Source organism: Eublepharis macularius, chromosome 4 (genome assembly GCF_028583425.1).
Source record: "Eublepharis macularius isolate TG4126 chromosome 4, MPM_Emac_v1.0, whole genome shotgun sequence".
Lineage (NCBI taxonomy): Eukaryota > Metazoa > Chordata > Lepidosauria > Squamata > Eublepharidae > Eublepharis > Eublepharis macularius.
Genome location: NC_072793.1, coordinates 59,091,494 through 59,117,057, shown reverse-complemented (window position 1 = coordinate 59,117,057; position 25,564 = coordinate 59,091,494). Strand labels below are relative to the sequence as shown.

The following is a 25,564-nucleotide window of genomic DNA, read 5'->3' as shown; positions in this document are numbered from 1 at the left end:
CAGGCGTTTCCAGCTTCAGTGCTTCCGGCAATTGCATGTTTTGTTGTTGCCAATGAGATGATTTTTGCTGATCTTTTGAGATGCATCACTGAAAAGTAAAGTAAAACCCCCCGTAAAATACATGCATCTCCACCATTATATAAAAGTGATAACTGAGGGGATTTGAATGGCAGGTATCTTTGAAGGGGTGAGAGGGAGAAGGGATTTGTTATTTTACTTTAGTTTTAACTGCAAATATTTTAACCCACTATTGTAAGCCATCCTAAACTTCAAGGAAAGGCAAGGTAAAATGTTGTAATAAAATAAATAAAATACTAATTAAATAAGAGTTTCCCTTTTCCAGACAACTAGAACCAAGTTTCTCTGTCTGGTAAGGTTATCCCTCAAATCAATCCCACACTTTACTGAATTCTATTCTGATCCCTTATATGATTGTAAGATATTTGCTGTTAATCATATAAATAACTCAGTAAGATTCTCATATATGAATGGATTCATAACTATTCTATTGTGTAATGAACACACTAATAGAGCAATCCTATACTATTCTCCAGTCTAAGCCCATTAAAGTCAATGGACTTAAACTGGAGTTACTCTGTATAGTATTGCTCTGTAAGTAAAATTAGTACAAGCAACAGAACTGCAGCAGGGTACCAGAGTGGCAGGGACATGGGGGTGGTTGTCAGCAACAGCATGACATCACTTCTCAGGAAACTCTGGAAGTGATGTCACACCCCTCCAGGAATCACTGGAATCTGTTTGGTAAAACCATAGAGTTTTTGGTGATTCCTAGAAAGGGCTGATGTCGCTTCTTGGTTTTTCCCAGAAGCATCATCTGCCCTCTCTAGAATCAATGAAAACTATGACAATTTCTTGAGAGGCATGACAATACTTCCAGGTTTTCTCTAGGAGTGATGTCAGGCTGTTGGGCCAACAACTTATTCTTTTTCTCACACTGCTGCTCTGAGCAGTGGTGGAAAAGGGGCAGAGGATTCCCTGCCCCCTATGGGGGTTGGGCAACCCTAGAACAGCTAATTTAGCTTAACTAGCTAATAAATGAAACATAACTGTAGATTCAGACAGACACATTTAAATGTGTAACAGAGAACAAATCTACAAGCCTAATGCAATATAATGCTGCTGTCTTTTAACCATGTTCTATGTACGTGTGTGTTTCTTCCGCCTTCCTCTAACTTGAATTCTTCCTCTCCTCTTTAATTGACTTTATCCATAGCCCAACATTTCAACTTCACTGATGCTAACCATGATTAATGCTATACAAGTTTCTGCTTTTTAACCAGTGTTTGTTCTCCTTAAAGTATTTCAATCATGGTTAAGATAAGAGACTTGGTTAGCATTGGTGAAGAATTACTATTAAACTGTGACTAAAGCTGACAAAGGATAGGATAGGAGAATTTGTACTCGAATGAGAAGAAAAGACAATGAGAAAGTAGGTGACTTCATCACAGATTGCTCATAAGTTAACCATGGTCCACAGTCTACCAACATTGTCTGACATATCTCAGAGAGGAAATGAAGCTTATGGGGAGCATTTATAGAGGTTTTTTTCATGTAAAGAATATGTAGATCCATGCTGGAGAGACATAACAGATGTAATAGAACGCAGTATGGCATGGATATCATGTACTCACACATTGCTTTTATTGTAGACCTTTTCTAACCAAGCAAATTTTGCTGGTTTGGGGAACACTACTTTAACCTGTGAAAACTATGGGATGAATATATAGACCTTGAGCAAAGATGACTGTTATTCTGCTTTCAATACTCTGAAAAAAACTAGTGCCTGTGACAAGATTCAGAGAAATCATAATAAGATTTCTAGACTTTCCTCTTCAGAAAACAAAGGATAATTGCTACTTCTTCCTCTACCTCTCCTTCATAGACAACAGGGATATTGCCTGCCATTGTTCTATAACAAAGTAACCAGGGCATTTAAACACTTTGGAAAACTTTGAAGTACTAGGCGGTCATAGAGTAGCTGGAAATCCCCAGAATGATATTATTAAGTAGATGCTCTTCACATCAATAAAGCACTTCAAAAATAATTGCTTCATTGTGCCTATAAAGAACCCTAGTATTAATCATCAGAAGTGTTTGTATTATTGAAAGAATGAATAAAAAAATAGGAGACAATGTATTATAAGAGTTAACTGAAATAAACTAATGTATACATACGTTCTTCCTTTCTAAAATAATTTAATATATTCCAATGGGTGCAAATAGTGACCAAAATACTCCAAAAGAAAATTGTGCTGATATAAATCCACTAAAATTTTGCAAATGTGCTTATAATGTCTTTTATACCTGCAAGGCTTAGACCATTCACTCCAAGAAGAATTCTTGTTGTAGCCATCCTTGGATTGGATATATATCTTGTCACCTCGCGTTTTAATATGGCAACCTACGGTACTTCCATTTTCTTGTGGTACAGGGTTATCAACAGCACAAGTCTGATGAGAATAAAAGCACAACTCAATTTAATGATGTGTAAAAAAAATGGCAATAAGCACAAATGAAACACACTTCCAGCAAGACTTCCAGAGGTAACAATGATTGATCTTTAAACTGGATAGAAGTTACGGAGATCAATATGTAATAACTATGTTGGCTCTACACGCTTGAAAAACTCTCACCTGTTGGACTGTTATCGGATTTCAATCAGTGGACTACCTGTTTGCAGGTTATAAAGTATTTTGGCATCCAGCAATTTATATGCTGTTGGGCTAATTTATACACTCTTGGGTTTATGGCAAACAAATATCTCATGGTATTCTGTCCTCTGTTTGTCATGGCTTCTGTTCTAATTGTCAAATTAACTCACCCCTGGTAATGATTGACCACAGATTTTGGCTGGTATGTCTCCTTCATGAACCTCAGTTTACCTGATTTTTCATCTTTACCACCACATGTTCTCTCTGTATCCAGGGCCGGCATGCCCACTGAGGCCAGGTAGGCGGTTGCCTCAGGGTGCGGGGCGCTGGAGGGGGCGCCAGAGGAGGCGCTGGAGGCGGGAGCGAGTGCCACGGAGCTGCAGCCTCCCAGCCCTCCTGTCCTGTGCTGCCACCGGCGCCAGTACATGCCCCCGGCTGGGCACAGCAGCCGTGGGCAGGCGCCTGGGGCGGCATAGGGCAACCAAGCGAGAGAGCTGGGAGGCCACCCACCCACCATCCCAGCCGCCCGCCACAGCAATTGGGCTGGCTTGTGCGCACGACCATGATGACATCACACATGAAGTCATCACGCAGGCTGGTGTGTGCGTGCGCGCGTGTGCGCGTGCACCCTGCCAGCCGGCCGCAGGCGCCAGAAACCCTGATGCCACTCCTGTCTGTATCATTGCCTTATGTACTTAATAAACCTTTGCAGAAGGAAAATTTGACAGTCCATTGTAAGCCACAAGCTTACATAATGCATAATGGTCTCCTACTATGATTGCAGCTGTTTTAAAATTAAGTTTTAAGAAGGGAAATAATATTCATAGAATTAAAACTGTGTAAAGTGGTTCTTTTATGCTTAGTCATCTGTATTACAATAAGGCCCAGGCTTAAAATCTTTTCATAACTTTGTCCAACAGAAAGAAATATGAAATTCTCATTTTATGGGAACACTACTGATTCATCTAATGAAAGGAAGGACAGGTTCATTGATATGGAAGTACTGTAATTACAGCATTGTGAAAAAGTAGAATAATACTAAGCTGGGCTCATGAGTTCATGCAGTTACTGGGTGGCAGAGAAAGAGGTTGGAATACTCATAAGGTTATTACATCAGGTATTCCATAAACGGTACTAAACTTGTGAATAGTGAATGCTGAGGATAATGGAAATACTGTCTTAATTATCTCTTGGCTGTGAGCTTCTCAGGGCAGTTGAGATGGTCAGTGTTTGAAATAAAATTGTGGCCTAGTTGGCTTGTTATCTGATCCAATTAAAAAACATTTCAGTCATGGTGCGATCCTAACCAGAATTATACCCTTCTCGGCTCATTGACTTCAATGACTTCAGAGCTTATTGTGCTGTAAATTTTCCATCTGTCTTCACAATTTATAACTTCTCTTGGTATTTTCCCATGCTGGAAAGTATGCAAACATACCATAAAAGGAAGTTAGAAAATAATCTAGTTAGAAAATAATTACCTCTTCGTCAGTTTTGATCTGGTATGACAGTCCAAAATAAGATAATGGCTTACTCCAGGTTTGCGGGGGGTTCCAAGTCACTAGGAACCTGGATGACCCAATTCTTCTTGTTTCACATTCAATAACATCAGGTTTTACTGCAAGACACAATTCAATCAGCATTAGTTTAAAATGTATATTTGCAAACTTTATGTGCACTTTATCATAAAGAGTTCTGTACGTCCTAATTTGAGTTAGGGGCTGTGATGAGAGTGTGTATTAGCTAACTACCACAGAAGAAGTAATGAAAGCCCATTCACTAGAAAGGTAAATGTAAGAAGAACTTCTAGAAATGATGTGAAACATTTGGTAAAAGGAGGTTTTGAATTTGCTGTAGGATCTATTCCCTTGCAGAAAGGCTTGTTATACAGAGCGGCTGTTTTGCTTCCTCTCATCACATTAATTAAAAACATGGACCTTATCAACTGGCCAGTATATCAACACACAAGAGTTTCCACTCTTCTACCTCTTCCTGGGAAAGTACGACAATATAGGTAAATGCTAGTTAGAATGGAATTAAGTGCTCCGAGCCTCCTCATGTCGACATTCTCTTAGAGTATTGTGAGAAGCATAGAAAATGGCTGGTTGTCATCAACTATTTCTTCATATCTGTATTTCTTCTAGCTCCAAAATGTTTTCAACTACAGGAAAATAATGTTTTTTTAAAAAAACCACTACTATGCAAGGTAGGCATTTTGAAACATTGTCTGAGTGTTTTCCCATGAGTTCAGGTTCTGATTTAAACCATGACCGTAAATGTTTAATAAGGAGACCATGAATAGATCGTTGTCTCTATTTCTATATTTGTGTTGAAAAAGAAAGTTATTGCAACTGTATCTCTTTTTTTGGTGGAAAACACCAATTGGCTTTATACTTTCCCCCTTTTTTTACATTAAGGATTGACTTGTTTAAGTGTAGGAAAGGAACCAGGAAGCCGCTGGATATCAGAGCCCTTTATTTTTCAGTAACTAATGCAGAACATAAATAAAAAAAACAGTGGCTTAGAAAATCAAATGCCACTACACCAGTTTTGGTGCTTAAAGTTTAACACTAGCAGCATCAGAGTAATCTTGGGGAGCTCTGAATAGCATATGCGTATGCTTACACATAACTGAGATAGTTCCCAATTATGTGGATTCATACATTTCCTCAGAAGTTCAACATTACCAAGTCGAATCCAGAAAGTGCAGTTTAAAAATGGTTGTAATAATTTCAAGCAGGCACTGTTTTTGTAATCCTAATTTTTTGAAAGTGTTGTTACCAGTTTGGGAGGTTTTTCAAGGGCTTCCCCCCCACCCAGGTCCTGAAAATTTAGTACCATTAATTTTGCCAACCCTTCACACACACACACCCATCCAGGCAGCAGTAGTGGGGAGGGAAAGAGAAGAAGTCAACCCAGGACTTAACCATACCAGCATTGTCCCCACTGGAGGCTTCTTCCTGCTACTGGTATCAGAGGTAACAGATCCCATCCCACAATCAGAAAATGGGGGGTGGGCTGGTAAGTTCCTGGACTCCCATGAAGCTCACTGTTGCAGCAGCTGTTTTGCCCCCTGCCACTGGAGGGCTTCTTTAATTGGCAAGGGGCTTTAAAAATGGCAGTCTAAAAACAGTATACTGCTATAATAGTATAGTATATAGCAATAGGCCTACAGGGTTCTCCGAATTCCCAGCTTTCATTTTTTAAAAGGGTAAGTCTCTAGCTCCTTTCCTTGTGGGGCTATAAAGGAAATGGCATAGTTCCCAAACAGGAGGAGATAGCCTCCTCCAAACCCCCAAAACATTCCTAAAGTGTTTTTTCATTATGCCCAGAATTTGGGGAGAATTTTAAAAACACCATAAAAGGGGGAGTGTGCCCAACATTTACCATCTTTAGGCCTGAAACTCTATAAGGAAAATGTGATAAAATTGTTTCAAATGTGTATTAATCTATATCCTTTCCTTTCCTGGTACAGCTCTTTTGGCCATAGCTGTAAGCCTGATTCCACATTAACAAACAAAAACCAAAATACTAGTACTACTATTACCAATAATAGTGATAAAATAATCTCACTCCAATCACAAAAAGTTTCTAATTTTAGACTGGATTACTAAAAGGTAGGATGCCAATGACTGGTAATGTATGGGTCCTTATCTTATAAAAGAAAAGAAAGGCTCTGATTAATATTTGTGAGCTCATTCTTCTCAAGTATCAAAGTAATCCATCTTTGTCTCTCCTCACTGAAATTTGGGCATTCAATAACTGGATGAGCCAAGGTGCCTATCTATATTCATCTATATGAAAAGAACATGTAGGAATCTTCTTGGTTATAGACACGATTCCTCAGAGAACATTACATGGCATCACTAACTTAGTAGGATGATTCTTCATGCACAGGGATTTCAAAGCACTACTTTCCTTTAAAAAAATTACTTGGAAATTGATAATCTTTTTCTCAAGCACTCATCTAAGATTGCTACCTCTTCCATGACTGCCCTTGGCTATGCATTTTACCCACAGCTATGACCTCTGCTGGTGGCAATGCCCACCACCCAACTTAACCCAGCTGGTATTAGGAGTGGAGAAGGTGGCAATGCCCTCTCTCCATCTTAACCCAGCTGGTGTTAGGAGCAGAGCAGGTGGCAATGCAGACCCCTCCACCTTAGCCCATTTGGTATTAGGAGTGGAGCAGGTGGCAATGCCCATTCCCCACCTTAACCCAGCTGCTATTAGGAGAGGAGCAGGTGGCAATGCCCTCCCCTGCCTTAACCCAGCTGGTATTAGTGGCGGAGCAGGTGGCAATGCCCATCCTCCACTTTAACCCAGCTGGTATTAGGAGCGAAGTAGGTGGCAATGGCCATGCCCTATCTTAGCCCAGCTGCTATTAGGAGAGGAGCAGGTGGCAATGCCATCCCCTGCCTTAACCCAGCTGGTATTAGTGGCGGAGCAGGTGGCAATGCCCACCCCCATCACCCATTTGGGATCAGGAGTAGAGCAGGTGGCAATGACCACCTCGTACCTTCACCTGGCTGGGATCAGGTGCAGAGCAAGTGGCAATGCCCTTCTTCCCTTCACCCAGCAGGTGGCAATGCCCACCCTCTTCAACCTACCAGAATAAGCCACTGAGCAGGTGGCAATGCCCACTGCTGGAGTCAGGAGCCAAGCATGCAGCAATGCCTGTCCCCCCTTCAACCTGCCAGAATCAGGAGCAGAGCAGGTGGCAATGCCTGCACCCCCTTCACCCAGCTTGGATCAGGAGCAGAGAAGGTAGTAAAGGCCACCACCCACCTTCACCCAGCTGGGATCAGGCTCAGAGCAGAAGGCAATGCTTGTTCCTCCACCCAGTGGGGAGCAGGTGGCAATGCCTGCCCCCCTTTACCTAGCCTTAGTCAGGCGCAGAACAGGAGACAATGCCCCCCCTTAACCCGGCATGTATCACTCATGGAGCAGGTAGCAAAGTCCACCACCCCTTCACATGACCAAGATCAGGCAGATCGGGTGTGGAGCAGATGACAATGCCTAAACCCCTTCCTTCATCAGCTGGAATCAGTGATGGAGGAGGAAAGAATGCCTGCCTGCCCACCCTCCCTTTTCTAGAGCTCATTGTATTTTCCCCCACAACGGGCTTTGTTGCTAGTTCTTAAATAATATTAAAAAGAAATGGTTGCTTTAGTAAGAATCATACTTGTTGCAGTTTTCCAAATCCCGATAAACTGAGAAAGGGCACTTCCAGCCTTACTCACGGATATCTCTGATGAAGAAGCTGTGTGTGTCGTTTTCATATAGATGTTCATCAAAAGCATCTACAACCATTGAAATTTGCTGATACTCTTCAGCAGATTCACAGGATCTCTCTTTCTTGCAGGAAACTGAGTATCTTTGTGATGTAGCAGAATCTCTTATGGGTTCCTCACAAGTTATGCTCTCCGAAGTATCACTATACATGAATTCAAAAAAGAGATAGAATTGCATACTATGTTTTTTTTCCAATAACAAAACTCAAGAAACCAGGACATTTTTAGTTATAGGCATTCAGAAAATAGTTTTCAGAGGGGTAATCTTTTGCAACAAAAACACCTGAAATGCACCTTAATGACAAAGGCTTGGATCCTATGAATGAGTTCCATGCATAGTAGATAGTCTCTGCCGTGGAGCACACTTTCTCTTCCACTAAAACTTTCATTTGCACAATGATGGTTTTCATTGGGCTCTTTTGCAAGCATAAGTGCTAGAGGAAGAGGAAACATGATCCACATATAGCATGCTCCTCTGCATAGCATGCACAAAAATTCATAGGATCCAAGCCTAAGAGATCTACTGTGCTATAAATTATTAGTCATTGTGTCTATTTCATCAAGTGCATTAAGACTATTCTCAGCTGGCAGGAATTATGCCTTGTTGTTGATATAGCTAAAAGTACTATAGGAGAACAGTTGCTGGATATGACCAAGAAAGTCATAGAAAATCCCTTTGTACACAGAAACAGGGCTAGCCCAGCCCCGTAACTAGACAGGTCACAAAGGAAGTCTAGAGGCCTAGAATAAAACAACCTTGGAGAGGAGCATGAAACAATAGAGTACTACAATTGTATGGCTTTGTGTAGATTAGAAGAGCCATCTAACTTATATCGCTGCCCACAATGTACTAAGGCCCAGGTAAAGAAAGCATCTGAGAATGTCAGGAATGTGTAACTTCATAGAAGCGAACAATATTACTCAAGGATCGATGTATTAGTTGAGGGCCAAAAGATATTCATATGTATGAGAAACTTGTAATCACTAATTTTATATAGTCTTGGTTAAGATAAGTGGTAGCAACTATTTTTATATATTTTAAGATGTTTCAAATATGGATAACCTTGTCTGGTGTTTGAAGTTGTAAGATAGTAGGTTAACTAAGAATGTGAGTCCCTTTGAAGCAGGACAGATAGCGATTGTAAAGAGATGGTTCTGAAAAGCTATAAATATGACAAGCGGAATCGATTCAGATCTACTTCCTAGAAGGGGCTCCTTGCCTGTGACCTTCTTATCTTTAGGTGATACCTTTTTGGACTCATGCAATTGCTCTCCTAAATGGTCTTTGTAGTTGTTATTATGGATGCTAAGATTTTCTGTTGATTGACTGGATATTAAAATTGCTAAGTAATTATATTGTAATAATAAAGGCTTAGAATGGAAGTAAAGATTCTGTGATAGTACTACTTTTGTACTATACTCGGTAACAAACCTAAAACATTATCTGTGGTGTACCTCTTGCCAGGAATTAAATGGTTTGATATAGGAAAGCTAATTAGATGCTTAGGACTTCTTAAGTGTATGCCTATATCTAGATCAGGTGTGACCAGAGTCATCCAGCTAACCTCAACAATAGACCCACTTTCTCAAACTTCACAATCCACTTTTGGTTTGGCACCCATGGATTTTGAAATGGTGATCTACACTATATGACAAAGAATGACAATGTATCACAATGGTAGATATCTCCTCATAAGGCCTTAAATATAGGGAAATGGCTTCATTCAAGCACCCGTTGGGGACCTCCCTCCTTCCTGAAGGGAGGGGCAAGTGTGAGCCAGAGTGAAAGGAATGCAGTTCAGATGTTGAGAAACAGAGAGAGAAGTGGGCAGGGCAGGCTATTCTAGGAGTGGGCTGAAGCACTTTGTAGAGTAGACTCTCTCTCTCTCTCTCTCTCTCTCTCTCTCTGGGTAATTGACACAGGAGTGCTTCTGTGCCTCCACCTATTCCACCTATACCTGTGTATTTATAAATAAAGCAAATGTTACAAAACATCATAATTCTGCAGGGCTCTCTTCTTGAAAGGTTCTATCCCTGGAAGTTCTTACCACTCAGGGCAATGGGCTGTACACAATTTTAACTATATAAGCAGGGACCTGCAAGATCCATAGGTGTAAGTGGTCATACTTGCCCTCACGATATTAAGGCTTATTAATATGGCAATATCATAAGCTCCTATGCTCATGTGTTTAAAACACAGACAAGCTGCCTGGCTAGGCAGGAGATGGAAAAGTACTGGAATGTGAGAAGAGAAGTAAGACTAACTTAGCCCCACACCCTGGAGTTTGTGCATAACCATAGAACAATGGAGGTCTCCAGAGGTACTTGGATGAATCCATTCACACACCCTACCAATTCTACCCTATACCCACTCTCCTATTGTAGCCTCACCCATTCAGCCATCATGGGTCATCAAATAATCATTTTACACCTATAGTTCCTCTTTTTACACCTATAGTTCTTTCCTAGTTCATTGTCCCACCTTGGAGACAGTTCACCAGCCTTATTGTCTCACCTTGGAGACAGTTTCCCAGTTCTTTGTTCCACCCTGGGAAGAACCATTTAGGTTCTTTTTGCTAACATCTTCATTACCTGCTAACATCTTCTCCACACATTGACACTGAGAGATCTCTGTCTTTCGATGCTACACCTCTGAAGATGCCAGTCACAGCTGCTGGCAAAATGTCAGGAACTACAATGCCAAGACCACAGCCATACAGCCCGGAAAATCTACAACAACTAACATTCTCCGGCCATGAAAGCCTTCGACAATATATACATTAAGGCATTGTTTTAGGGCAGAGACTCTCAGTCCTACCTCAGGGCATGTTACACCGTATATATGACTGTCCTCCCATGTGCTCAGTGTGTGTGTGTTCTGGACCCTCCACATGCCCTCAGATGGCATGTCTGAGCCCTTCTCCCTCTTGCCATGAAGTACTGGTCACTGAAGCTGCTCTCCATTTTACACTCTCAATCTTCTGGACCTGGTAACTATAAAACCAACTCTGCAACTCTCTCCAACTTTCCTCCCTGTTTTTTTCTAGTTAGCTCTGTATGTGTGTGCTGTGTGTTTTGTGTGCAATTGAGCTGTAATATTTTAAATAAAAAACCCTTTTTGATTGAATAATAATAATAACAACAACATTCAATTTATAATCCGCCCTTCAGGACAACTTAATGCCCACTCAGAGAGGTTAATATCCCCACAATAAAACACCCTGTGAGGTGGGTGGGGCTGAGAGAGCTCCAGAGAGCCGTGACTAGCCCAAGGTCACCCAGCTGGCTTCAAGTGGAGGAGTGGGGAATCAAACCCGGCTATGCAAGTGGTGCTCTTAACCACTACACCAAACTGGCTCCACCAATATCTGCCTGCTTATTGAAAGGGTCCTCTAGAGGAATGGATCCCCATAGACATTGGTGCACAAGATCCCATAGTTATCGGCCTCTTGCATCGCTGTCTTCCTTGCTTGCTAATTCTCCCACAAATTCTCTTACTCGCAAGGAGACCAATTCTGGTAACAGCGGGAGGGGTGAGAATCCCACTCACTGGCTAAGCTGTCTGCTTGATCACCACCTCCATTCAATGACTTGCCTATGGACATTCTAGGTATCCTTCCTTACCTACTGGACCAATTTTCTATACTGAATTGTATGTAACAATATATAAAAAGCAGGGTCTCACATATTTAGACTTCTGACTGCAAACTTCGTGCTTTGAGGTTGGCTTTCGGAATTTCTCATCCATGAACACGTGAAGATTCCAGAATAATTTTTTGCTGTGCATCTGAAGTTGCTTGAATTGTTTGATTCTAGAATAAAACAAACAAAAAAGGTATACTTTTAAGAGTGGTTCCATTAGAGTATGTGATGGGATTTTAGCAAGTGTCATGCTTTCAGAATTAACCTGTTGTTTAAGTTAATTTGTACTAGCAAGTTTTAGCTTAATGGCCAATTGGCTTTAGAGTAGAATCTTTCTGCCAGAGAAGAAGGGATCTAGGATTGATTATTGGCTGATCAGTTTTATTGGGGGTGCAATTGACATTCCTTCATGTACTCAGGATGCCATTACTGTTCAGTTATTGTCTTGTTGCAGTAAAACCATCAAGATGTAGAGACGTAGAAGCTAAGAGTCAAACTACATGAGATGCTCGACACGTGTTCTTCATGTGTTGGGTCCTGCAAGGTTCTCTGGGAAGAGTAGTCTTACAAAGAACAGCTGCTCGATAAGATTCTCCATTGGGGAATCTCCCTCTCTCTTTCAAAAACCCACTTGGCTTGGGTTTTCCTCTGGGAGCAGGGGTGGGGGGATGTAGCAGGAGGCAGGAAAAAAGTCAAGGCCTTTTGCAAGAGAGAGAGAAAATCCCTCCCATTGTGATTCTCACTTCATTGTGGATGTCTATCCAGCCGCTCCTTCTCTCCTCCTTTCCATCTCACCTCCAATCTCCTCTTTCCTCTTTTTAAAAAATGTTGTTCATTGCAGGATCGATGAATCACTGGTTTGAAAGCACCAAGGGGAAGTTCCTTTCCTATTCTTTTTGCAGAGAGCAGATGCAAATGAAATTGACTGATCTTCATCACTTTCACCTCCTAGCTAAGTAGATGAGGTTGATCAATTTCATCCCTAGTTAGGAGGTGAAATTAACATAGGTCAGCCAATTTCACTTGCACAGGACTCTGCAAAAACAATAAAAAAAGAATGCAAAAACATGGTTACTAAATCAACATGGTTACTAAACAGGAGTATAGTTTTAGAGTTACACATAAAAGAACAATAAAAACAATTCAGCATTAGGTCATTTTACATGAATGTGTTTCAGTATTAAGGTGGCAATGAAATAAATCCTCAAAGACTTTTGCCTTTAGTTAGGGTCCCAGATTACAAAGAGGCATGCTGACATACTGTACATACACTCCACCCAGAATGGTGGAAATTGATGACCATGATCTCAGGTTTACTCAGCTTTTAATTTGTATCATGTAATTATGTGCTTGATAATAACAGGCATAATAATATTTTAAAAATTATTTGTGCAACATGTTATTTATGCAGATTGCAGTAACTGGACATTCTGAGAAAAACTCACAGGCTTACCGTTATTTTCGAGAATTTCCCCTATTGGAATTTTCTTAGCAACATACAGAGTAGTGTAACTTAAAAGCTCATGGTTTTTACTACTCCAGCAGGTGAAATTGCCAGCATCTCGAGGCTCCCTCACTTTTATTTCCCAATTTGCACCATGTCTGCCTCGCTTGTTGTCTTTCTTCCAGTAGACCGATGTGTTGTTGTGATTTCCAGAGACATTGCATTGGAGAGTTATGGTTTCATGTTGTGCATCAGCTGTCCATTCTGAATCTATGATGTAGACTGAATATTGCAAAAACAGATTTGAAAAATTGATACCTTTTGGCTAAATCAAGTAGCTTGCAGTATTATGTTCCAAAACGTTGGCCAGTTTGATCACTGTTACATCTCTGTTTCTATCCTGAATATAAAGAGAGCCTCAGACAACATTAACACTTATGTGTGTACCAGGAAACAATTTCTCTTTAAGCAGTGCCCTTGACAAATGAATGAGTTTCAAGACAATTCTGGTGGCTGTGTGGCTGTACTGACATACACTGGTGTGTATTAATCTATCAATCGAATAAAACAGAATTATTCAGGGGGACTTTATAATAAAAGAAACCAGACTATTGTATAATGGAATGGTTCAGGAGGATTTTTTTAAATAAAAAAAGAACAAGATTGTAGTATATTTTAATGTTTATTGTATATATGATCATGTTCTTACTGCACTGTCTTTTACTTTTGCAATTCTATTTTCTGCATTTTTATGTCATACTTGATAGGTTTTCTCTCCTTGTAATGTTTCCCTAACTGTTGCAGTCCTAATTCTATTACATTGTTTATTGGGTTCATTCTTGGTCTTCCTTTGAGCGCCTGCCTCTGACTGTCCTAGCCAGTTGGAAAAGAAAGCCTGGATATCCTAATTAGGGATTTACCTCACTTGGAATGTCTCCATTGGGCCTCTGTCCTAGAAGGCATGAGAACATAACATAAGAAGAGCCCTGCGGGATCAGACCAGTGGTCCATCTAGACAAGCATCCCGTCTCTCAGAGTGGACAACCAATTGCTATGGAAGGCTAACAACAGGGCATAGAGATTGAGAACTTCCCATGAAGGTGCCTCCTGGCTCTGATATTCAGAGGTTCGCTGCCTCTGAATGTAGAGGTGCCCTTATTGCCCTTATCTACATGCTTGTACCCTTTCACAAAAAAACTCCAACAGATGGATGAGGCAGGACTTGCCTTTGCAGAAGCCAAATTGATTTTCACTCAGCAGGCTTTGTTCCTCTATGCGCCTAATAATTCTATCTTTGATCACAGTTTCTATTAATTTGCCTGGGATGGATGCTAGGCTAACAGGCTTGTAATTTTCTGCTTCCCCTTTGGACCCCTATTTTAAAAATCGGTGTAATAATTACTACTCTCCAGCCTTTTGTATAGGGGCTGATTTTAGTGATAAGTTACATATATGGGTCAATAGATTCAAAACCTCACATTTGAGTTCCATAAGAACTCTTAGGAGTATACCATCAGGACCTTGAGATTGCTTGGTTTTAAGTTGTTCCAATGGGTCTATTTCCTGATAGGCATTGTTCAAAGAGTTGCTGCCCTTGGACCCAGCTGGCAGCTGCCACACCGGATGTAGGGTCACCTGCCACCTTCTCCTTTGCCACCATTGACTTGGTCTATGCTCAGTGGTCACTTCATGCTGCCAGCAGGATCTACTCAGATCAGCTTGTTCCTGGAGTGTTTTAATTCTGAGTATACTGCTGTTCTGGAGAGATTGCCAGATTGCAACCCAAGCATTCTCCATGTACATTTATAATTGTTGGCGGAAGCTTCATGTGCTCTTTTTTCTGTTCCTTTCATGCTCCCTTCACTCTTACCTGTTTCATTATGTTAGATTCAAGGGATGATCACAAAGGACAAAGCGTTGTGGTGGGGTGAATCCAAGAAAATCATGAGAGTAGCTGCAGTGGCCACAGCAGCTAATATACAAGTACAAGAAGAATCTCTGGAGAGTCCTGTGGGCTAATGTAACTAGTGGCCAACTTGTGGTGAGGCTCTACCATAGCAGTTGGGCAGGGATGCCAGGCCACCACCTGGCACCCCTGGGAGTTTTGAGGATAGGGCAAGTGGTAGACATGACAGTGCACAATGCCTCGATGTCATGTCTGGGTATTGCTATAGAGTTTCCAGAGCACTAGCTGACACAATGATGTCATGCCTAGTTTTTACTTAGACATGACATTGATGCATTGTGCATCATCATTTCTGCCTCCCACTACTTCTTGCAGTGGCCCGAACTAGTGGGAAGGAAGATTGCCTGCTCAAAGCAGGCAAATGGCATACCTGATTTGGGGAAATGTTAGCCAGAAGGGTGCTGTAACTGCAAAAGAAAGCACCCCAGATATTCTTGGGTTGTTGTATGCATAAGTGTGAAGACATCTGGAATGCCTTAGAAATCCTCTTGCTATCTGAAGACTTATTTTTATTTCTAGTCTGGCCTTTCACTGGGTTGTTCCATGTTGTGTGTATTACATGTTAAGCTTATTACTATCACATACATAGAGCGGAACCACAAGTGACAAAAGGCACAGGTTGGACACTTGTCAGCTTCCCTCAAGTTTTGATGGGAAATGTAGGCAGCTTGGCGGAATGTTGGACAAGTGACAGTTGAAAAGTCCATTGGACAGCAGTCAGAGAGCCAGGCTGCAAGTCTAGGATGCCTACATTTCCCATCAAAACTTGAGCGAAGCTGACAAGTGTCCAACCTGTGCCTTTTGTCACTTGTGGTTCTGCTCATAGTGACTAAATGATCTCTCTCTGTCTCTCTCTCATTTTGTATAAATGATTTTTTTTATGCTTTGGCATTTGCATAAAAGCTGTCTCACTATGATCTTCCTATTTTCTGACTGAAGCAGACTGAAACTTATGAAATATGCAGACAGTGAATAGGGAAATTGATGGTTTCTGGGGTCAGCTAGAACATGAATGAAATGTTTACAGAAACTTCCAGGGCTCCCACAAATTCATAAAATAATCCTAATATCCAAACCGTAGGTTGCCAACAACCTGAAGAAAAAATGTCCGGCCCCTTGACAGAGGCTTAATGGGATGTTATTTAGGAAGTGACGTTATTTATCTTCTTGCCACTGAAAACCTTGGATGCCTATTTCCACACTTTAGACCTTTATTAAAGGGGCAGGACAGCCCCCTCATCCCCCCGCCGCCAGGTTGTTGGCATTCTTATCAAATTGTTAGGACTGCTTAATGTATAAGAAGTGAAGGACTTACACACTGTCCCTTGTTCCCGTTCTCAGGTTATGGAGGGGGCTTACTATAGAGGTAGAGACAGAGAGGAAGACACTCTGCGTCTAGCCAATGCTATCTCTTTGGTGTGCAGACTGATAGTCTCAGAGAACTTTCTTCCTCTTTCTTCTTCAACTCTCTCATGAGAACACACACACACACACTCTCCATCTTGCTGCCATGGAGGACACAGGGCTCAGTTCTTGTATCCACCAGCACCCTAGCTTAAATAGTTTAGATTAGATTCTATCGCTCCTCTTTCCTATCCTGAGTGGAGTTCCTAAATAAAAGAACTCTCATTTTCTTTACTGAAATAAGTGGACTCTGTGCGAGTTTATTGCCTCATCAGCAGCACACACTCATGCTTAGCTGTGGTCTCTGAATTGCTCTGCTTTATCCTACAATGCCAACATAATATTTGCCCTTAAATCAGAACTGAACTTGCCCTAAACTTGCTCAAATATGCCCTTGTATACATTTGGATCCAGAGAGATCTACATCCAAAGCGCTTCTGCAGGTACACAAGGTGATGGAGGCCAGTTTTCTGTATAGTGGTAGTCCCTTGTGATTCATGGAGTGTTGCTGTGAAGGTCCCCCAAGCACTGGAGGGCTATGAGAGAAGGTAAGGATGTCATCTGCAGAAATGGGAAGATGAAAATCTCTCCTGCCTGTACGGAATGCCATGCTAGGTACCTTAGATGTGGGAGTTATTTTAATACAGATAACTTACCATTGTCCTTCAGTTTCCATTTTGCTTCTGAATGAGCAGCAAAGCAAAGTACAGAAATCAGGATGAACGACCAGAATGCCATCTGTGAATGAAATTAACATTAAAGATTCTTTTCAGAAAGGATCAAACAGTTACTGTATCTGGTAATGCCTGAACTGAGGTCCGTTAGAAGTGCCTAAAAATTTGGAAATAACTTTGCTTCTTTCTTTGCTTATGTAAAGGATGCTCCTTGCCTCAATAAACTACTGCTTTCTTATATGCATGCTTGCTGACTCTTCTGTAGATAGTGAAGCCAAAATTTCCTTTATCCAAAACATCTCAGGATATCTCTAGGATAAGATTCAAGAGGTAGCAATGTTAGCAAATAGCAACAAAGTATTTTCAAGATAGGAAAGGATAGATAGGCTATAGACTATAAAGTGCTTTTCTTTAAACCAAACATTTCCATCCCTATATTTGGATCCCTGTAGCTCCAAGCTCTTAAACTTCATCCAAGACATCACTGGGTCGTTTACATTCAAAAGATATTCTGAGTCATCAGCATAAGAAAAGAATAAATCTACCAGCTGCTTGATAAATTGCTTAATCCCAAACCCAGAACCACAAGAATCAAAGGCTGTTATTATTTCAATTTTTGTAAATCACCTGAAAATAAATCATTGGAAAAAATTCACATTGAAGCATAAAAGTTTGAGTTAAACCAATTAATGTAAGAAATTCTACTAATTCCACAACTACCACCTGATAATTCAGTAGCAAGTCTAGGTCAAGGAAAACTGCCAGACTACACACATGCTGTTTTGGGGGAGTATAATACCATCAAGATCAGGGACCTCCTCCCCAAATCCAAATCCCCCGTCATTACTTCTGTCTTGTCAGGAAGGATTCCGCTTGAATTTATTAATCCCATCTAGTCCAAAGCAACTGAATTTGGTGGATTGGAGTAGGACTAATCATATGATTTGTTTTCTATTATGCTTTGGAAGGGTCTAGGTGGAGAGAGGACAGCCCAGAAGGAATCTTTTTCTGAGGCCCCAAGGTGGCTCTTCTTGCCAATGGGATATAGGATTTTTGTTGGGATTTTTGCAAGTGTCCTACATTCAGTTATGAAAGAGTTAAATTGTTCTTCTGTTTGTTTAGTCAGATAGCTAGTTAGCATAGGACTATTTAGGCCTATGCCTAAATGAGTAAATGTTCCCACCATAGAAAGGGGAGTCTTTAGTCTTAATGAAGGAATCTAGGATTGTCTACTGGATGAGCCAGTTTATTGGCGGCCATTAGCTAGCAACATATACTAAGGTTTTATTGCTCTTTATCTTAGTGCTCTCAGTTCTAAGTCAGTCTGTATCTTAGTAAAAGCTTTTCTCTCTAGCCATCAAGATGTAGTTAGCTATTCTTAATTTTCTTACCAAATGTACCCTTTCCATGTTATGTAGTAAAGTACTTTTATAGAGCTAAAATCACAGAAGTCTGTCTACTTATTTCCAATGCACTAATATCAAACTCTGCTACCTCACTTATCTCTTTTAATGTCCACCACCAACATTTTTGGACATAGAGGTTTCTTAAAGCACAGAACTGATTGTGGCCTTCTTTAAGGATACCAGCATTTCTTATTGACAATTATTTACAGTGGGAAACAGCAATGGCATTGGAGGGGTGGATCCTACTCCTATCCCACCACTCCACTAAGCAAAGTTGGACCGTTCCTCTAACTTAAGTTGCTCTTTTGTAGGTGGAAGAATCACTTATATAGGAGGAAAGCTCCTTAGGCTGGAGGAAGGATCTTGCAGGATGCTTGGATCCACCTTACTATTTCTTTGCTGAATGTTAGAAATCAAGATGGGCAATTATCTAGTGAGCAGTTCTTTAAATGGTTTAGTCAGACTCAGTTCAAGATTTGTGCCTTGATTGGTTGGTGATCTCTCCCTGGCAATGACATGATACAAATATGACCTGCTCTGATCATCATTATGATGGACTGCTCTGATCATTATGATCAGAGCAGTCCATTGGGTAAAGCATATGCCCTGCAGGTTGCATGGAGCTGTTCACAACAACCTGAAAAGATCCATGGTTGTCATGATCACCATGAAGTCCTCCTGAACAGTACTAGATAGGGCAAAGTCAGCATGGATGTAGAAGTCCTCCAGACTCACACAGACCACATCAATCAATTCAGCTAGGCAGTCGACTGAATGCTATCATAGATGATAACACAGCAGACTCCTCATTTCCCCCCTAGTTCCCCCCTAGTTCACTAGCTTCGGTGGAGGCACAATGTTATGCCTGCTAATGGCTAAGAATTGTATGGGTTGGATCCTATGTTTCCATTCTTTAACAGTGGAACTTTCATCCAATGCAAGGAGCCTTCCTCTGGTGGGCCTCTTATGCTGGTGCAAGGCTTCTTGCATTGGAGGAAGGGTCTGTCATTAATGGAATAAAATCATGGTATTTATCCCAATATCTATTAAAGGAGGAAAAATAATAAGAATACACTTTAAGCATGATTCTTAAAAGCACATCTATTGTCAAGGATGTTAGAAGAACTAAAATGATACTAAGTAAACCCAAATAAAATTAATTACTAAGGTGAGTAACTAACAACAATAATAGATGCCCTACAGATTAGAAGGTAGTTTCCCCTCTTTAAGTCCACTTGAAAATGAACTTTCAGAAACAAGAGTGGTAACAGATGGGCCAAAGGAAACATATGTTATCAAGCAAGGTTTAACAGCTGAAGTTACAGAATAGAATTTGGATTCCTATGAAATTTATTACATCTCGTATGCTTAGATTTTATGACTTTCCTCAAGTTATTCTTTTTTAATTCCATTAGCAGCATTGATTCTTAAGGATGAAATCCTGTTATTACTTTGTCACATGCAGATTTAAAAATTAAACTCTATAAATAGTTGTGGGCCATTGAATTTGGGCTATATTTCTATGCTGCCACCCATACCTAGGGAAGGAAATATCTTAATGGAGGAAAGAACTGTTAGAATGAAGACAGAGGGTGAGTTCAGAATACAATACAATACAATACAAGTTGTTCCTTCAGCCTGTCTGATTCTAGTATTGTGGAAGATAAAAGGAGCTACCTTACTGAACCAAGAGGAAGTTGGTAATCTGGTCTCTTTTTTGCATACTATTTAAACCATAGGTTATTTTCTTCAACCATTTGAATATTTTAACTGAGTAAAGAGGAGAATTTATTGGCTTAGCTAGTTTTGGGTTCTGATTAGAGATGGGCACGAACCGCATTACGAACTTCAAAAACCCATGAAATTGGCGATCGCGCGATCGTGATCTGGTGGTTCGTGATTGTCCACAGCCAACGAACCAGCATTCAGGAGAGGCCTGGTTCGGTGCATTCGGCCGTGGTTCAGGAAGCCAGACAGTCAGGCGCCAGCAATCAATTCCCCTGGCAACGGAGCCGGGAGAATGCCTGAACTCTGTCTGCGCTCCTTCTGTCACCCCGGAAACGCGAATGGAAGCCCAGCTTACCTTGATCGGCAGGTCTTCCTTCCAATCACGAAGCTGCAAAGCAGTTACAAGTTGGGAGAAGACACCCAGGGGAGGGAGGGGGAAGGGAGTGTTCTGTAGCCATGGGCACTCCAATCTCATCCCTGCAAACCCTGATAGGAAGCTCTGATAGCCAAACACAGACCTCCTGCATTGCTCAATGGGACCTGTGCTTATAAATAGCCGTGGGCTCCCAGGCTGGGTTTCACTTTCAGCGAGCAGTGGAGTGGGACAGAGCTCTTGCTTGCCACTTGCTAGCCTTTGGGGAGAGAGACTGAGAGTATAATTGAGCTTGGATTTTTGTGGGAGTTTCCTGGGGGCCTTGGATTGGAGAGGGTATAACTCCAAGATCCCTTTTGCAATCTTGTCCAAACTTGGGTGATGGCTGTAGGAGAGCCTGCAAAAAACTCCCCGGGAATATGGGATCTCTAAGTGCCATGGGGGCCATTCCATGCCCCACGAACCGCAAACCAGTTCAGTAACGGAAAATGTTCATTGCGGTTTGCAACCTTGGGATCGTCATCGGCACCAAACCGCGAACCGCTGGTTCGTTAAATTTTTTTGGTTTGTGCCCATGTCTAGTTCTGATTACTCAACTACTGTTCCTTGCTAACATTTGGTGTCTCCACAGGTGGGTCAACTGCATCCTTTAACTCAGCAATAATTTAGGTTTGCTTTTTAATCTATTTATTTCCTACTTTTGGATATAGCTTTTTCCATGCTGCTTGACAATACTTGGCCTCATCGGGCCATTCATACAGGACTGTAATTTGTAGGGTTGAAAACTCCTAAGGAGAATTTCCTCATCAACCACCTGCACAGAAGCTGCAGACAGTATCCCTATTTCTGGAAGTTGTTTCCTTGTCCTAAGTGTGTAGCAAACCAGTTTCCTTGGCTACAGCTCCCCTCTTGGGTAATAATTATTTTATATCATTCCTACAAGACTGTAAATTGGGAGCTGCCTGTATTTCAAGGCTTAAATCTTTAGAGAGACAGTTCTCATTTCCTAGTGCATTCCTCATTCTAGTTTAAACCATAAAATTAAGGTATACAGAGCATCTTCTTGATATCTTTTTTTAAGCTAACAGCCTGGAGATCGAGAGGGGGGGGACTTGGGGATGGCCATTGGCTATGGCATGACATTGTTTCCAGGAGAACCCAGAAGTGATGTCACATCTCTCTAGGAATTGCAAGAATCTCTATGATAAAACCATAAAGTTTCCAGCAATTATTACACAGATGTGACATCACTTCCAGTTTTTTCCCCTAAAGATGAGATCATGCTGTCTCCCTCTCACCTGCCTTCTGAATGCCATCTAAATCAGATTACTGCAATATGCTCTGTATGGAGCTGCCTTGAAAAGTATTTAGAAACTTCAATTGACGTAGAATGCCACAGCCACCATGTTGAATGGAATGGGTCGCAGGGTCACCCCAATCTTGGCTCATTTACATTAGCTTCCAGTTTGTTTCCAGGCATAATTCAATGTGCTTGTGTTAACATTTGGGACCAACATGCCTAAAGGTCTGTCTACTCTGTTATGAATCTACTTGGCCACTGTGTTCATCTTCTGAGGCCCCATACATCTTTCAAGATTTGGTGACTAGCAACCTGGGAGAGGGCCTTTGTCAGTCATGGCACCAAAATTCTGGCACTCTCTCCCCAGGGAGATTGGCATGTCCCTTTCTGTTGACATCTTCTGCAGGGAGGTGAAGACTTTTTTTTTGTTTCACTTGGCATTCCCTTAGTGATTCCTCCTTCCTCTCCAATGTTATCTTTTGTATTTATTTTAAACTCTGGTTTTAAATTGCTTTAATCATGTATTTATTTATAGGTTTAAATGGCTTTTTAAGATAAGATTTTAATTTGTATATTTTAATTTATTATCCACCTTGGTGGCCCCATGAAGGCTGAAAGGTGGGATAAAATCTTGTTAACAAATAAAATAAATATGGCAATCCTAGTTAGCCCAAAACTAGTAAGTCAGCAACTTGCACTCTGTTATCAAAATCTTGTGCTGCTTTTGTTAAGTTCTCTGTTTAAATTTTTGTAGTGATTGCAGCAAAAATAATGAATGGATTATTTCTTGATCACTGAAATGACTGGAATATATGTCTTGTGGTCTCTTAAGATGTGCATTATATTCACACACTAGAGAGGCCAAGGCTCCTGCTATGGTGGAAGGCATCCTGCTGGCAGTTTTCTTTTCTCTCCGCTTTTGGAGCATGGAGGAGGGGGCAGGATAAAAAAAGTGGTGCCACTGACTTTGCTACATCACTTCCAGGGGAAACAGAGAAGTGATATAGTGTAGGTCTAGGAATTGTTGGAAAGTCTATGGTTTTCCTGTAGAGTTTCTGGCAATTCCTACAGCTACCTTACATTGGTTCTAGTTTTCTCCAGAAGTGAAACATAGCGACATCACTTATGTCCCACATTTTCCTCCATGCCCCTCCCCCAACCTTCCTGCTGGTTGCTTGGCCTGGCAGCCCTAGCACATGCACAGCTTCCTAGACAGACTTTCATAATACACATATGACAATTCTGTGAGAGACTCTGGCTGATAAGTAAGTAAATTTGTATTGAACTGAAAAGAAGTTGTTACAACAGTAATAACACTGAGGACTGGGTTATTCTTAAGCTATTAGGCACAATTGTAGGACGTTCCTCCCTGCCAAAGCCTGAACATCTTTCAGAGGCTGTATAATATTTCTTAGTTTTTCCTAGGTTTTAGAAACTGAGTTTACTAGTTACTTGGTGAGGTTTTAATAGGGTTTTTATCTGTTTTAGCCATATTAATTTGTTACTTTGGGGGAAGGCCTTGGCCTCTAAGCCTTGTTGTTGGCCCTCCATAGTAACTGGTTGGCCACTGTGTAAGACAGGATGAACAGCTGTTCTGATCTAGCAGGGCTCTTCTTATGTTCTTATGTTTGTAGTATATTGTAACCTGGCCTGTCACTTGCAAGTAAATATATCAAAATGTAGAACAGATAAAAAATAGAAATGGAAGTGATAAAGATGTGTTCTGGCATCTGAGAATAATTAAATTATAGGAGGATTAAAACAAAAGTATTATTATGATTATGCATAAATCTGGAATTAGTTTTGATTAGCATTAGTTTTCATAGTCTTTCTACCCCAGAAGCAATACCAAAAATAATCTTTTGGAGGTTTTTTCCCCTGTCATCTTATCTTACAGTATGTGGATCCAGTTGATCCTAGTCTGTAGATAAAAAAATGTGCTTCAATAGCCAGTCATGTAGCTTTACTGTATTGCTGATACAGGTCAGCTGTGTAAAGAATTACTTGATACGAAACCCATTGATTTCAATGGGTTTAAATTGGAGTAATTGTATTTAGGATTACAACATAAATTTTCCTGATAGTTTAAATCACAGAGTTTGAAAATATCAAGACCCATCATAGTATTAAAATGTATATTAATTGCTTTAAACATTTTAGATACATTCATCCATCATCTCAGCTTTAATAGCATAATAATCTGTATTATTACTGTGGTGTAGTTGCTAAAGTCTCAGACTAGGATCTAGGAAACCTAGGTTCAAATTCCTGCACTGCCTCTGCCATTAAGTCTCACTGAGTGAGCCTGGGCCACATACTCTCTCAGGCTACCCCACTCCACAGGGTTGTTGTGAAAATAAAACGCAGAACAAAAACACACATATGCTGCTCTGGAAGTGGGATAAGCATGTATTAGATAGAAGTTAGCAACATTACTTTGAATGTACCTGTGTGTCTGTGTAGAAGCTAAGAATGTTAGAAAAATAAAAGGTTTTCTTACCTTTTGCAGTTGCGACCAGCTTTGGCTCCTGGGAATGTGTCTGTTATGAATCTGATGACTGTTAAGTGTTGTTTGCTTTTATATGCTTAAGTTCTGAAACCAAAGAGATACTTGACTTAACCACAGTGCCACAGGATTTCAACACAGACAGTAAGTTCCGTTTTTACAAGCAATAAAATTTAAATACTAAAGAAATTTCTGAGTAAAAGTTTGGGAGTCCCAAGTAATCGCTGAAGAGGAAATTGGATTATTAGATTGACATTTATGCTATGCAACAGGAATTTCCTTTCCTACTTCATTGTCTTACCAGCCACACACACACACATATAATACTCCACTAAACACAAGGATATATATGGTAGTATGACCTCACTGGGAATCCAGAATATATTATGCATAATAAAAAGGGGAAACACTGAATCTATTGCTATGCAATGATAATAAGGAATTTTCTGATTCAGAATAAAAGCAGGAGGAAATAAAACTCAAAAAGATAACTGTGTAATTTGCAAATATGTTGCAATCATATACAACATATGGTATCAAAGGTAATATGGATAGTATAAAAATACATTTAAGATGTATGTATGTATTTATTTATTTAGGGTATTTCTATGCCACCTCTTCGAGGCAGCTTACAATTAAAACAATGTCACATTAAAAACAAACCATTAAAAGCAATCAATTTGGGCTCCATAAACACTATCCATAAAACAGATGCAGACCATTAAAAAGCCTGGCAAAAAGATGTGTTATGCCTTGGCACATAAAAAAAAAGTAAAATATGCACCAAGTGTGCCTTAAGGAGGACAGTGTCCTAAAAGCAAGATGCCACCGCAGAAAATGCCCTGTCTCTACTCACTCACCACCCACCTCACCTCTGATGGCAGGGGCACAGAGAACAGGGCTTGACAGGCAGATCTTAACTGGCAGGCTGGATGAGAGGAGATGGTCCTTGAGGTTTAGGGCCTTGAAGGTAAGAACCAGATGTATGAACATACACTGAGTTGGATTTTTAAGAACCATAAATGGAGTGAGGTTGTGGAAGGCATTTTTGCCACTTTCCCTTTTCTGCGGCAGTAATCTTTACCTCTTCCCCACAAAGATGAAAAGCGAAAACATTCTTGGGAACAGTGTTGAACATTGTAAGCAGGGGCTGAA

General features: G+C 40.7%; 1 protein-coding gene across 1 annotated transcript; it reads right to left on the bottom strand.

Annotated features, from left to right (window-relative positions):
- Positions 1-1,839: 1,839 nt before the first annotated feature.
- On the bottom strand, positions 1,840-24,471 carry IL12B (interleukin 12B). Its single transcript, XM_054976342.1, has 8 exons — positions 24,404-24,471; positions 17,079-17,160; positions 13,062-13,334; positions 11,652-11,778; positions 7,916-8,109; positions 4,154-4,290; positions 2,326-2,471; positions 1,840-1,930 (listed from the first exon to the last, which is right to left on the bottom strand). The coding sequence occupies exons 2-8, from the start codon at positions 17,158-17,160 to the stop codon at positions 1,840-1,842; spliced, it is 1,050 nt and encodes a 349-aa protein (XP_054832317.1). The 5' UTR covers positions 24,404-24,471.
- Between the last annotated feature and the right edge of the window lie 1,093 nt (positions 24,472-25,564).

Bases quoted from the DNA above. Each gene is read 5' to 3' on its own strand.
- IL12B (XM_054976342.1), bottom strand. From the start codon at position 17,160: ATGGCATTCTGGTCGTTCATCCTGATTTCTGTACTTTGCTTTGCTGCT. The intron at 11,779-13,061 runs GTAAGCCTGTGA...GTTTTATTCTAG, and splicing joins GGAAATTCTCGAAAATAACG to AATCAAACAATTCAAGCAAC. The intron at 4,291-7,915 runs GTGAGTAAGGCT...TGTGTCTTGCAG, and splicing joins CTTCTTCATCAGAGATATCC to TAAAACCTGATGTTATTGAA.